A 15007-nucleotide genomic window follows, 5' to 3' on the forward strand; every position below is an offset into this window, starting at 1 on the left:
ATACAGGATGATTTATTAATGGTTGGAATGACTGAATTCATGACTTCATGTTCCATCCGATAAACGCACGCGCGGTGCGTTATTATCGACTCAGCGTCGGTAAGTCAATCTGTAAGTTGGTGGATTTCTGCAAGACCGACGAATGCAAATTCTAAAGAATGGTCTCCTCTTTTCCAAGCGAGGAACGAGGCGTTCATGGGATCTCTCTCGCACTCTCGTCTGATTTCTCGTCAAATCTCGTCAGAAGAAGGGGACGGGATTTAGGAGCGATCCCGGGTGAGAGCTTCCAAGGACCGAGGTCGGCTGTCTCTTACGACGCGTGTGCGTGTGTGCGTACGTATATATATCGTACATATACGCGCGTGGAGGATGACAGTCCGCTGTCCGCTCGTTCCGGGAACGTCAAAAACGCGCGTGAATCGGGAAAGAGAGAGATAGAAAGAAAGAGAAAGAGAGGAAGGCGTCTCGTCCGTCCGTCCGTCCATCCCACTATCCCTCGAACATATGATCGTAACCCCACCGAGGGCACGCGTCGTGGTGAGAACGTCGTCGGTTTCCCGGAAGCGCGCTCGTTCGCCTTCCGTACCCTCGTCGCGGCCGACCTCGTCGGGTGCCGTCGTCGGTCCGAGTCCGAGTCCAAACGCGCGTGCGACTCGCGGAAATGACAAAGCGCGCCACGCTCGCGCGTCAGCAGTGAAGAAGACAAGGTTCGCGATCGTACGCGGACGAATCCCGCTGGTAATTCCGTGCGATAGGAAGCGGAGAACGCGGCGTCAGACATGAGTTCCGTCTGGAAACGTTTGCAGCGGGTGAACAAGAGAGCCGCCAAGTTTCAGTTCACCGTCTCCTACCACGAAGTCACGCTAGAGACGACGACAAAGTGGTGAGTTACGCCGATCGTTCGTTCCTGGTTGCGAGCGAGAGCTTTTTATTGCCACGATTTTTTCTAGTTTATTGTTTGAACGAAAACTGACGCTGTCTCTTTTTGTTTGCATCGGAGTCTATGTAAATGTCGTCTGTTTTTAAAAACAGAAGTAGTTGTTTTTTGAGAAAATGTTGACATTTTTTAATAATATTTAGAAAGTAAAAAAATTATATGATGGATTGTCTTACGTTATAATTTTTTTATATCGTAAATTATATTGTGCTTTGGGGTATGTGTTCATATTTATGATGCAATTTAGATGCCATCTTTTAATTGGTGTGAATACCTATATATGCATACATTTTGAAAATACATGTATATAAATTTATTGCAATTAATTATAAAATTAAAAACTTCACATAATTGTATAGAAATATTAGCATACTCTAACGTAGGAAAAAAAATATATGTTAAAAAATGTTTTTTAGGAAACCAAACAAATTAAGCGTTGTTTGGACAAGACGTAGCAGAAGAGTTAGCTCGGATCCCTTAGATTGGGAGCCATGCTTGAGCGATCCTTTGAAAGGTATTATTAGCTGGGCAGTCCCTGACAATCACACGGTTTCTGTGACTCTGTTTAAAGATCCACGAACACATGAGTTAGAGGACAAAGATTGGACATTTGTCATCGAAGATGTGAGTACAGCATCCTGATGTACTTGTGAAAAGACAAAGAGCAAAAGGTATATTGTTTTATTCTCGAGCAGGTGTCATCGACAGGGAAAAGGCGTCATGTGGCTGCTGCCAATATAAATATGAAAAAATATGCAACCTTAGAATCTAGTCAGCAACAACTCAAATTGGACTTGAAGCCAACTTCTAAAAAGATCGTTAGCGCTACGCTCGAATGTACTTTGTCATGTGTGTTTCTGCGAGAGGGCAAGGCGACGTAAGTGTGCAGTTTTATTTCATTGACATACTGCTAATTAATTTCATACGCGAAAAACATTCGTCATTTATGTAGCTAAATATATCTCAAATAGAATGAAGATTAAATAATATGTTCTAGAAATAGTATGATGAATCAATCAGTTTATTTAAAAAAAAATTTATGGAAATACCATTTATAAATATTTAATAATTATCTTTTATGATCAATAAATATCAATAAATATAATAATTTTTTTAGGGATGAGGATATGCAAAGTATGGCTAGTTTAATGTCGGTTAACAATAACAGCGACATTGCACCATTAGATGATTTTGATAATGAAGATATACCTGAAGACGTCGAGGAAGTATCGGTAAAAAATTTGGACGAAATTTTAGATATCTCTGCTCAACTCGATTTAATGACGAGCAGTCTCACTGAAAGTGAATTACCCAGTACTCCTATAAGTGGTGAGTATTGAGCCTCGATTCTTATCGAAACTTAAATGCATCAAATATAAAATATAAAATAATTGCTATCTCAATTTAAAGTTGTTTCTTTTTACTAATTTTATCATAATAAATTTATGAAATCAAATTTACTAATGGAATATGTGTAATACAGTGGCAAGTTTATCAAAGGACGATACAACTCCTGTGAACGATGGAGAGCATTTTATACGTGACATTAGTCTGACAGGAATTGGAGAGTCTTTAAAAGAAAAATCACCCATTAAAGATAGTGTTGCCGTTGAAAATGAGTGTGTACAATTACAGTATTATATACTTTACAAAATAATTTGCGTATGTATGCGCGCGCGTATGAGCGTGTGTAAAATACAGTATTAATATAATTAGTACAATAATTTTAAATACTACTGCAAATATTTGCAAAGTTTATTACTTATATTTGATTCACTTTCTTAAAAAAAAATATAATATTGTAAATAATGTAATAATTACGACTTCAACGTATTTGTAGTAAAAACATTGAACATAGCACTTTGAGATTACCGTTGCAACCATTGGATCTTAAAAAGAATGATATGAACGTTCCAAGACTGAAAGAGATCACTCCTGGTCAAGATTTATTGGAATGGTGTAAGGAAGTTACAAAAGATTATCCCGGCGTCAAAGTCACCAATCTAACGACATCGTGGAGAAACGGAATGGCGTTTTGCGCGGTTATTCATCATTTCAGACCTGATCTGATGTAAGTGTTCTTGCATAGTTTTCATCTGGATTTCGCAACTATTCTAAAGTGTTTCACTCTTGACGCTACCTTTTCTTGAGTTAAAATGTCAATAGGCACTCTTGGCAGTATGCCAGTTATTTTATTCGCGTATTCCATTAATAAACACTTTGAAATCATTATTGTCTTGCGTTGAACAACTCGTGCCAAGACGTATGTTTTTGATGCTGGAAAGGTCGACGCATTTGTGTATTTATAGTAGCATACGCAATGGAAGTTTGATTGCAAGTTTCTTGATCAAATTGAGTAATACCCGAAATAACTTGTAGAGATGTAGACTCCCTATTGCCGCACGATGTAAAAGGCAACTGTAAGAAAGCGTTTGACGCGGGTGAAATTCTTGGCATACCTAGAGTTATCGAACCGGCTGACATGGATATATTAACGGTACCTGATAAATTAGCTGTGATGACATATTTGTATCAATTGAGAGCGCATTTTACCGGCCACGAACTGGAGGTATTTTAACAAAATTTTTGCATTTAACAGTTTTATCCAATTATTTCAGTTTTCTTTTTACATAGTATTACAGACAGCATGATGTATATCTATTGATGTATTGTTTCAAAAAATCTAGGTACATCAAATAGGTAAAACGACAGACGAGTCCTCTTATATGATTGGCAGATTTAATACAGATAACAACACGGACGTGAGTGTTCAACTATTTGGCCAAGAGATTATTAATTTACGGAAAAAGGAACAGATCGATCAGAAAAACAATAAAGCGGAGAGTAACAGACGGTAAATAAATTCTCAATGATGTTATGTAATCTGTCAAATTGCCAGTCCGAAGCACATTCCTGATAGAAACATTTCTCGAGAGTCAAGATTAGAAACTGCAATTCACTCTCGTAGGTCGAATCCGTTCGATAATAAGAAGGACGACATTTGCATCGACTCGTTAAAAAACAAGCTGCACCTGAGCCTGAATACTGACAATCAGGATCACGATCAGTGTAACAAAGACAAATCACCGTCCAGCGTGAAGGAGGTCAAGGACATCATATTAGCCAGCTCAAAGAGCATTTTGGGCAAGGTGCTGTCGCCGACCAAGGAAAAGTATTCATCACGAGAAAAGGTACGTAGAAATATATGATTTGAGCTCGGATCAGTTTCGACGTTTTGCGATTATTCCCAAGAATTGTCTAGAGAAATGTCTGCGTATATTAATCCGACGGAATTTGCGCGAAAATTTGTTTCGTTGTGAGGAAATGAAATACCGATTTACTACCTCACTGCAGAGCAAGTCTCCGCCGAGAGTTCAACAAGCGCAGCAACGTCCGATACTTATGACACGCCGGCAATTAACCGATCCGTTCGGCTCCGACGACGAAGAGGAGAACATACAGATAATCGACGACAAATGGTCGCAATCGATCTCGCTTACCAAATCGCAAAGTCCGGTCCGTGATGTCAGTATATACGAGATTGCGCAGACTTTCGCTTTTTATGCATTCCTCCTATTATACCTCGCATTAACAACAAACCCATAACGCGCACTGTTGTAACTATTTCCTGTTATTTCTTTTCATCGGCGAATTATATCAAAATGCATTGTCCAAAATTCTATTCCTCTTTACGTTTTTTGTTCATTACACATTACAGGCGAATAGATTATAAATCGCGCTTCTTGGCGGCAGGAATATTACGCCTACATATAATACACGCGTATAACTGCATGTATTAATTGCATGAGGAAATCGCGCATAATATGTTTCGCGATGCACGATGCGGAATGTAGACTTGTACGGGCTGTTCCATAAGCTTTGCTTTAAAAATTCCTTAACACAAATAATTTTGACGATTTTATTTTTTAATATATATATATAATCATAATTTTATAATTTTTTTAATTATGAAAATATTGGATATTGAAAATTTAATAAAAGTTGTAAAAAATATTTCTAAGAGATAGGAATCTCGCAAACCTTATGCATTCTATAACAGAGCGTCAAATAATATTTTGAGAAAATTCATAATTTATTTCAGTAAGAATTTAGTTTTTTTTCTACGGGTTTCACACTTTTGTCTTAATGTAATGCGTTTTTAGAAGTAATATAACAATTTTATATTATTTTGTATTAATGTGATGCAATAATTACTTAAAAACAACTTGTAAATTTGACAATTTTTTATGTGATGTAATTATATTATTGCTTTAATAATCTGTGTTTATTTATTTTTATCGCGTGCGAAAATATATTTTTGATCTGAAGAAGCTTTGCAACAATACTGTGCCGTAACAGGGCTATACAATCGTATTGAGAACAGTCTTTTGTGTAGGACTCGGTAAACTCTGACGATAGAGGAAGTCGAGGTAGTTCCGAATGTCAAGGTGCATCGCCGCCGTACGGAGATCAACGTTCACATGTAATTAACAATATTTGCTTTTAATACCGCTTTTAATGTCATGTCACATATCAATACCCCAACGAACCAAAGTTATTTAAAATAAACGAAAATTTTATAAATGCTCAATAGCAGCACTAACGTTTACCTTTCTATTATCTTTTTTGTGTTAGTCATTGGTTAGTCGGCACGATGAATTGCGAGAGCGAGCGAGGCAACTCCTGGAACAAGCCAGAAACCAAACAAAGCCAACCGGATTTGTTTCCGCCGCGATTAGTCCCGTCGAGGTTCCTTTTTATTTATATAGTATTAAAGAATTATTAATCGAGGAATGCAATTGTGGGCATCTATGCATGTAATATTTTTTATAGACACAGAACGACGACGAGAGGCAACAACAATTGCGGGAAAGGGCGAGACGCTTGATTGCGGAAGTGAAAATGGGTGTCGCTGTGACTCCGAGTCAATTGAATGACGATAACAACAGTGATAGACGATCGATAGACGAGCAGAATAATAGTCCTAGACGCAGCATTACGCCGTCGACGCCCGGTGATCGACTCAGTATAAAGGTACCGCAATAGTACACGTGACACCAAGTAGTTTTTCGATCACCATTTTTTACTCAGTTATAATAATAAAACAATAAATCATAATTAATTTTTTAGTCCGAGTATAATGGAAATATATTAGGTAACTCGAGTGTAATTGATGGAGAAAAGAAAACTGGCTCGCCTTTGTATTCCTTCTCCAAAATCATTGAAAGAATTTCACCCGATAAAGGAAGTCCCGATAGAACTCCATACACACTTCGCGGGGTATGTTAATATGAATTATTTATTAATTTAACTTCAATGTAATTAAAGAAGAGATGTATAAGAGTACTTGTGAAACGATTTGAGTTGTATAGCGTAGGCCTATAACTGTAACTCTTAATGATAATTCGGTATTGTTACATTGTCGTTTTGTAACTTTTTTGTGTAATATCTGCGTAATGATGCCCAACTATCTTTAAGAGTTGCAGAATAAAACTATTGAATTGTTTATATTTATCGAGCTTTAATAACTATTTTATCTTTAATTAGCAAAATAAGTGAGTGTACAAAATCATTTATTTTGTTAATTTTCTTATGACTTAATTTTTGTATCTTTAATTATAATTCAACATTTTTTATAGTTGGGTAAAGACATGACATCATATATTCAAAACGAGCTCGAAGCGCTTGAAAGAGAACAAAATCAGATTGACATACAAGCCGGCAAGCTTGAAAAACAATTGAGAGCAGCCATGGAGAGCGATAATGAAGACGAAACAGAAAGACTGATGTCCCTGTGGTTCACTCTTGTTAACAAAAAGAATGCACTCTTAAGAAGACAAATGCAACTAAACATACTGTAAATGTTCATTAACTTTTAAGCATATTATTCTTCTAATATTATTCTATTTTAAATTTTAAATTTTTTAATTAAGAATTGGATTGAGTGGCATTATAACAATCTCAATTCAATAAATGGAATTTTTTATCTTCAGGGAGAAAGAAGATGATTTAGAACGAAGATTTGAGCTCTTGAATCATGAATTAAGAAGCATTCTCGCAGTAGAAGATTGGCAGAAGACACCCGAGCAAAAAATGCGTGAAAATTTATTGTTGGAAGAGTTAGTATCTATTGTAAACAAAAGAGATGAATTGGTGCATCATCTCGATACACAAGAAAGAGCGTAAGTATATAATAATTAGATATATTTATTACGCTATTATTTGTCTAAAATTAATAAGTTTTGCTTTCGCGAATAATTTTTTAGCATTGAAGATGATGACGAAATAGAACGTGATTTGTCTCGCGCTGGACTAGCTCAACGAAATAAAAATTGCGTTGTGCAATGAAGAGTCAACTATCTATCGCGTTTTTCCAACACTATTATAAAGGTAAATTACATGTATTATTTAGCATATTTATAAAAAAAAATGAAAAAACAAATATAATAAATTCAATTTACTACTTACATAAAATACTATCCATACTATACTAATTTTGCTGTTAAAATAAATTTTTTTATTTATAATTATTAAAGTTATTAAAATTTTTTTATCGTTAATAAGCTTTCTGATCAAAGCAGTTTAACTTTTAGTACAAGACATTATTTTTTATTTACTTATTTATATTTTTCTCCCTTTTCTCAAAAATCTTTTTGTGAAAAATAATATTCAAAAATATAAATTTTTTTGCAGGCATGACCCATGTTGCTGTGGAGTTGCCAAAAGGTCGACAAAATTAAATGTTGAAGAATTAAGTGTGACGTTTTATGATCGCTTCATGGTCACGAAAAGGTCGTTTTTAGAGACTCATTTTTTTATTATGCATTGTAGATTAATTCATCGAAAGGTAGGAAAACCAATTTCTCCATCTTCTTTATTTGTAATATAAACTCGTCAATCAATAATTCATAACAAAAGAAAAAAAAGGATTAAAATAATTATGATGGAGTGATTTTTTTGTACGTTATCGAGCGCAATATTGATTATGTAATATAAACATTTTATGCTTTAAATGAAATATTGCGCGTTAACAGGACTGCGTGCAAATAAAACGATATATATTGTATAGAGAACCTTTGAGAGACCGGCAACTGAATCACGTGACCTATTCTGTGATCGACTGGTATAAATGTACAGATTTTGCATTATGACGCCGATGCGTTGTGTCGGGATGAATATGAAAGCTAACGATTGGTCGCGAAGCTTTCGGTAGCTCGCATCCCTATCATTGCATTGGCGTCGCTATATAAAATTCGCACATTAATGTCAGCCAAACATAGAGTAGGTCATACAGTTGGCGATTTTCTCTCCTAGAGGTTCTCTAGTATTGTAGAATGAGGAATCGTGCAGACTAATTTATAATCGATAAATAAATGAAAAGAAACAATTTTTTTTAATTAAAATATGAGATGCTAGCAAAATAACAAATGCAAAGAAGCTCGGAAAGCACGTAAGTTAGTGATAAAAGTATGCTTTAACAAGATTTAAGATCTAATCACGAAGCTATATTTAGTGTTATATATTTTAAAAGATTTTGGTTATATATTAATTAATAATTGGTTCAAGAGAGTATAAAACTGAATGCAGTTCTTTCTTGCAAGTAAATTCTAAGACATTTGATTTATGTAAAAAATTTTGTGGCTTAATTATTAAGAGATTTAATACCGGAAAGCCAAAGAAAGAGTTGAAATAAGTACACGTGAAAGATACGTAAAAAGCAATTTAGTAAATATATTTCGCGAAATATCGATCCAAATCGATTTACGGAAAATTGATTATAGAACTGCGAAAAGTGGATCGATGTTACGTGTAGTTTTCGTACTCGCAACAATCGTTCCCATCGAGCATTCGCATGTACTCTATTTGTGCCATACAAACGAATTGATATACTTTTTACATCTTACGGGTTCGTGTTGTCGAGTTCGTATAAATGCGGGGAAATGCATTAAAAACGAATCCGAATAATCTTATTGACGGTATGCAATTTTAAATGTTACCGCGGTAAGATTAATTTTTACTAAGATTAATTCTTATATGTGGTATATCTGCGTGTAATAAGAATATTATGTTAACTATAACTTTCTATAACAAAGTGGTGGTTACATTCAAGTGTCTTGGCTAATGTTACATATAAAGGAGAAAAAAAAACAAATTCATTCGCTCAAAATTTTTCAGCTTAACGGAAATCTCGGGGGCAAAAAATTATAACGAATGTTTATTCATGGTTTCGTTTGGAATCATGTAGAACTGGGGTGATAAATAATTGTCATCTTTTTATAACTGCTAGACGTGAAATCATTGATAAACGATATTGTGACAAAATCACATTGCTAAGCACAATTGCTCCGTAAAATGGAGAATAGAATACAGAGCAGGGTTTACCTGCTGAAAGCAATATACAGATGTGCATCTATTTCCCATAAGACAAGACAAAGTTATTTTTTAATTCTTTCATTGTTTTATTGTGATTTCATTATGAATTCACAAATTTAATATTTAGATATTGAGAAAATACTCTAATATTAATTTTAAATATTGATTTGTTTTATTAAATATCTGTAGTATAGCAAAAAATTCTGAAAATTCCTATTTTTAAAATAAAATTCATGAAATAAGGAGTTAAAAACGGAACGTGTAGAGATTAGTTGTTTTATGTGTGTTATGCTTGACAATCACAGAATGTTGTTCAAATTTCTTATCGAACAAAGGATTAATTATGAATGTGTTTGTCGTCGCCCATTATATCTATAATTCAATATAGTATAATCCGCGAAAGTTGAGAATATATTATCTCTCTTTTGAAACTAATCTTTGTTTAAATAAATTATGAATTTTATGTTAGTATATACTCACATAACTATTCATAATTATTGTTAAAACTGTATTACAAATGTATATGAAGATGATGCGCGAATGCTTGAAACATTAGGATATCAATACAATTCAGGATAGTACGACGATTGATTTGGATATATATATATATATATATGTTCCAAACAGACCATATATAAAACCGCCCTCCTGAAAGCATAATATAATTATCAAAATATATTTAGAATATACGCAGTTAAGGCTTATGAGAACATTGAGGAATTATCTCCTCTTGACATCTCCTTTCGAGCATTGAAACATCTCTTAATAGCCATAATTAAATCGAGTATAGCACCTTAAACAACTTTATATTTTTACTTGTAACTTCGATCCTTGTATTTTTTTTTTTTTTTTTTTTAGTTCTCGCTAGAAATCCGTTAAGCTAGAGTCATAGAATATTGCTGAAGTTGGTCCTTAGCAAAAGAGAAAATAGTTCTTGAAATACATACAATTGGAACATTGAGAAACGAGACAGATATTCTGAGTGGCAAAGTGATCTCTGCTCTGTTAGATCGAACAAATCGCTCATTACACGATCTCATTATGGAGTTCAATGCATTCTAAAATTTAAATAGGCAATTGTAAACCAAATATGTATGTATATTATACTAGCTCCATCACGGTATTTAAATTTCTCGTGGTCTAGGGGTAAGCACGACTAGGGGCTATCGATTAAACGACAAATAATTTAGCAATAATTTATTATTCTAGTGCCTATGAATACTTGTATGTTTATAAAACCGTAGCACACTGAATTAACTTTAATTTATTTTACTCTGTACTACTATGACGGATAATTATTGTAAAGATAATCGTTCTTGCCAATGCTGTAGTCTTGTGGAGATGTGCTGTTCTATTTTCCTTTGCCGATGTTAATCGTAATGTATGTGAGAGTGCGAGCGAACAAAAGAAGAAAAATCGTATCACGCAATATTCGCCATTAATAAAGGAAGACTTATAAAGCACTGCAAAAAGAAACAATAAATATGATGTTGAGGATACTAAGAGTGCCATTTTAGTCTTATTATAATAAAATTAATTTATCTACGTATAAGTAAAATTAATTTTAAAATAAATATGATTTTTCTATTATTTGATTAATTTGATTAGCTTGCATAAACACTGAAAAATATAAAATACAGCATACCAGATAGAAGATACAAGAAATAATCAAAATTGGCCTTCCAATTTCTTCCAAAGAAGAACAAAATTATTGAGATGATATAATTTTATTAACATATACTCTTGTGATGGCAGTGATATTATGTACACCATGTATCGTTACACGCTTATTTAATTTAAATGATTGCTCGTCACCGTAGTGGTTATCATGACAATGTATTGACTATATAAATATCGATCGCGCTGTACATGACGAAAAGTTAAACAGACTACATACTATTGTACACTAATTAATAATAAAAGTGACATTTCTCTTATCGATAGATTAATTTTTAAATCTCATAACGGAAATGCTTCATCAGATGTTTTTACAGACTAATCGAATTATGCGACGAAAAAAGTTTCTTTGGACACATACATAAAAAAACTGATATGAACGATAATATTATTATTCTATTTTCATCACTATTATTGTATTTTTTACTATCTTGAATAATCCAGTAAAAAAATTTATATATAATCAAATCTAAACATATACATATAAATATATATAATTATATAAAATATGTTCGTATATATATTTTTTTGTTGTATCTGTATATACAGGAAAACTAAAAAGATTTCAAAAATAATGGACACATATATTTATAAATATATATGTCTATTATTTCTGAAATCTTTATATATATGTATAATTATATATATTTATATTAGTGATTATATAAATTTTTTATCGGGACTAATATTTTTATAAAATTATGCTTTGTTTCAATTATGAGTTCTTTGACTTTTCTTGACTTTGGCATTGATTAACTTCCTGCTAATATTTAGTTAAAGATGCGTAACAATAAGTATATTATAAAGCATGAAAATTGCGAATAACAGGTACAATGTATTTTTTTATGAGTTACGTTTCGATTTTACGTAATCCAACAAAATTTTTCAGTAACTATTGATTACAGAATTCATATCTTTTCTACGTAATTGGAAGGGAAAAGACCCGTTTTCCCTTTCAATCTTCCGTGCCACCAACCGCCCTCATCTGAAAAAAAAAAAATATTATATTGATTTTTTAGGTATTAACTTTGTTTTCTTTTCACGTACTTATGTTGCTTCCTGCAATATATTATTATACATTACACAAACAAAATCGCATCGTAATAACTCACGTTCTTTGAGTACTTCTACGATGTCGCCTTCCTTGAGTCCTAACTCGTCTAGATCTTGCGGCTCATAATCGTACAAGGATTTAACTTTTGGTAAACTCGGAGGCGCCGGTTTTTGAGGAGGCATTTTTTTGTTGGCTACCGCATACGCGGCATTATCTTCCCTCCTCCTTCCTCGATCTAGTGCATTGTTGACTTGTTTTACATTCCATTCCTGGGACGTTTGCATTCCTTTATTGAGATGACCAGAAACTTTGCCATTATGTTCACTGTTAAGGGGTGGTAACCTGAATCCTGTTGACTGGTGTGGTGGTGGTGGGTCCGTGGGTGGTGGAGGAAATTTAAGGATACCTTCAAATTATCCAAAAAAGATATATTTATCTGAGCGATCTTTTACAAGCGCTAAAACATTGTCGATAAACGCCCGCGAATTAGAAATAATGGAAAAGATACTTATTTTTATTTATTTACACTTTTTTCTAATTTAACTAACTACTATTCACTTATTTTATAAAGATCGAGTAGCAAAATTCCTTAAATGATTTTCTCGACTTTGCCATACAAGTTGATATCTCTGCGTGTCAATTTCGTTCTTCAGTATTTCTTCATATTAAATTCATCACTTACCACGCGGCCTAGTATTGGAATTGATAAGCGTGCCCATTGCGGCGGTCTGCTTGTCCCGCAATTTGTTCACGTTGTTCGTTCCGTTTTTTATATCCTTTTGAAGAAACTGCACAGGTTGTACGTTTGGACGATTCGGTGGAATACTCGGTCTACCGTTTGAAGTCGTTCGTGAAGGAGTCGCGGATCTTGCTGCAGCTACCGGACGAAGAGAAGGTCTTCCGGTCGTAATCGTCTGATTATTCTGGGTTGCGAGGACTGGAGTTAGATCGCATAATTGCGGTGCCGGACGAATTGGCCTCGAGACGTTGTGCAAACGAAAGGATGACCTCGATCGGTCTGAATTAAGTTCTGAGAGATATAGATTTATGTATTATTTTTTGATTGTATCTTTTGAAATATATAAATATTTCAACATTGTATTTACACGTGTAAGTTTCAAAATCGAGAATTATTATTTATCGAGGATTATCGAATGAAGCTTACTCGATGTGCTCGGTAAACCTGGACCGATGCTGACACTGAGCATTTTGCCTGACATTTTTAAAATCTCCTTATCGCCGTAATCCGTTTGTATGAATTTCACGTGCCTCGTTCCACCGCCACCCCAACCTTCCTTCTTCACTTTGAACTCCAAACTGCAAGTAAACAATTTTATTTTCAAGCCTACACTGTATTATATATGCAGAGCTGTATAATGACGTGTGAAAAATGTGAAAAGTAGCCGTACTCGTTGCTAAATCTAATGTTTAAAGGATGACCGATATCTTCCAGGTACTTTTTGCTAAGGACAGATAAAAACTCCGTTTTAAATACTAATTCTAACAAGCTGGCGTAGTCCTCCTTTACGTGGATTATTATGAAGTTGTCCTGGAATGGAAAATGTTATCAAAATGTGTTCAGCTGTACGTTGGCAGTACACAGAATCATAAAATAATAATTACTTGTAGTGTGCTCAGTGATACATAGCTGATTTGATTAAACGGAAGCTTCCTTTTAATAACCTCGATGGACTTGCCCTTTTCGGGACCTTTCTTTATCTGCTCTCGACCGATCAAATAGATGTATTTTCCAGTGAGGATGAGATCTCTTCTGCACATCTGTTACATAAATTACTTGTCATACGCTCTTAAATCCTGAGCTCAGAAAGTTAAAAAGCTATTAAGATATTAAGAAAATTCGATGCATTATATCATTAGATTTCCTTGAAATTATAGTAAATGATTTTTGCGGACCGCAAATTAAAGGACGTTTATGTCGTTGGCAAATTAATATTTTTACCTTAAACCTTCTATCATATTTTTTCACGACTTCAGCGAAAAACACTTTCTCCCGTCTTCCAATCAGACTCATTGTCTGCGGTTTGCCTTCCAGCCCTATGTAATCGCCCACAAAATTTCTATTCAGGCTCGCCCATCTCCGCTCCTTGTGGCCAAAGAAAAGATCAGCGGCTTCCTGTTTCTGCTGCGCCTGCCTCTTCCAGGCGAAATACTTCTTAAAGGCTTTCTGAATGACTCGCGCGTACATGTTGTATTTCCGGTCACGAGCTTCTTCCAGCATGAAGAGCTAAGTTATACATATCGTCTAATTAAACTGTTGGCAAGATTTAACCGATCGCGTTACTGCTAAAATGTAACGGAAACTCACAGTTTCAGGCGCCTTGATAAAGAGCTTCGATCTGCCAAGCTGATATTGCGATCGGTCGATGTGAACGCTCCCCAATATCCATTCTGTGCCCTGTTTCTCATCGCCGGGCCAACGGGGCCACGTTTCTTTCGTGAGAATCGCGTATCTATGCAGAAACTTGGCGAACGGCCTTCTGTAGGCAAAGCCAGCTCTGCGCACTCTGATATTTTCTTTCAGACCTAGATACTCCACCTATTCGGAAAGAATGGTTTCGTTAAAGTATCTAAAAATTTAGTTAGATACAAATCTGAAAATAATTTTGTTAGATCATCGAAATAATTTATATACGACACTCAAAACTGGTTACTAAAATGTCAAAATTTTTTACGTTTATCATTATTATTCTGATGGTCCAACAAATTTATTTTCAGATTTGCATATAGTTAAATTTTTAGATACTTCAACAAAACTGTTTTTTCTAGAACTGTAGGATATTTAATTGAAAAGCCACGAGATTTCTATCATTCATGTCAATCCACCGCAAACATGTCAAACGTTTCGAATGCCTTTAGTAATATTTTTTAAGTCACAACGGACAATATATCAGCAATTTAATTAAAAAATTTAAACTTTAAAAATAAAAATAAAAGAGCTTGAAAAT

General features: G+C 34.3%; 2 protein-coding genes across 8 annotated transcripts in view; one reads left to right on the plus strand and one right to left on the minus strand.

Moving 5' to 3' along the window:
- The first annotated feature begins 192 nt into the window (after positions 1-192).
- Positions 193-11248, plus strand: LOC105197682 (EH domain-binding protein 1). Of its 6 annotated transcripts, none has more exons than XM_011164165.3 (18): positions 193-883; positions 1354-1561; positions 1633-1814; positions 2055-2266; positions 2421-2556; positions 2778-3008; positions 3317-3506; positions 3625-3791; positions 3906-4128; positions 4292-4462; positions 5334-5420; positions 5573-5686; positions 5771-5971; positions 6068-6217; positions 6577-6794; positions 6931-7119; positions 7204-7327; positions 7631-11248. In XM_011164165.3, exons 1-17 carry the CDS (start codon positions 780-782, stop codon positions 7283-7285), a joined length of 2865 nt encoding a protein of 954 aa, XP_011162467.1. In that variant the 5' UTR covers positions 193-779; the 3' UTR covers positions 7286-7327; positions 7631-11248. The 6 variants fall into 6 exon arrangements, with proteins under 6 accessions (XP_011162467.1, XP_025987421.1, XP_011162468.1 ...); XM_026131636.2 differs by having other exon boundaries at positions 4292-4453; XM_011164166.3 differs by lacking the exon at positions 5334-5420 and having other exon boundaries at positions 194-883.
- A 554-nt stretch (positions 11249-11802) lies between these two features.
- LOC105197680 (unconventional myosin-Ie) overlaps positions 11803-15007 on the minus strand; it is a 40486-nt gene continuing 37281 nt past the window's right edge. For both annotated transcript variants that reach the window (XM_011164164.3, XM_026131635.2), the window contains 8 exons: positions 14368-14598; positions 14002-14286; positions 13665-13820; positions 13451-13590; positions 13207-13358; positions 12724-13071; positions 12100-12447; positions 11803-11972 (listed from right to left, as the gene is read on the minus strand). In XM_011164164.3, the coding sequence (XP_011162466.1) occupies positions 11896-11972; positions 12100-12447; positions 12724-13071; positions 13207-13358; positions 13451-13590; positions 13665-13820; positions 14002-14286; positions 14368-14598 (1737 nt within the window). In that variant the 3' untranslated portion in view covers positions 11803-11895. The remainder of the gene's footprint in view (positions 11973-12099; positions 12448-12723; positions 13072-13206; positions 13359-13450; positions 13591-13664; positions 13821-14001; positions 14287-14367; positions 14599-15007) is intronic.

Source organism: Solenopsis invicta, chromosome 10 (genome assembly GCF_016802725.1).
Source record: "Solenopsis invicta isolate M01_SB chromosome 10, UNIL_Sinv_3.0, whole genome shotgun sequence".
NCBI lineage: Eukaryota > Metazoa > Arthropoda > Insecta > Hymenoptera > Formicidae > Solenopsis > Solenopsis invicta.

Bases quoted from the DNA above. Each gene is read 5' to 3' on its own strand.
- LOC105197682 (XM_011164165.3), top strand. From the start codon at position 780: ATGAGTTCCGTCTGGAAACGTTTGCAGCGGGTGAACAAGAGAGCCGCC. The intron at 2,557-2,777 runs GTGTGTACAATT...ACGTATTTGTAG, and splicing joins AGTGTTGCCGTTGAAAATGA to TAAAAACATTGAACATAGCA. The intron at 6,795-6,930 runs GTAAATGTTCAT...TTTTATCTTCAG, and splicing joins CAAATGCAACTAAACATACT to GGAGAAAGAAGATGATTTAG.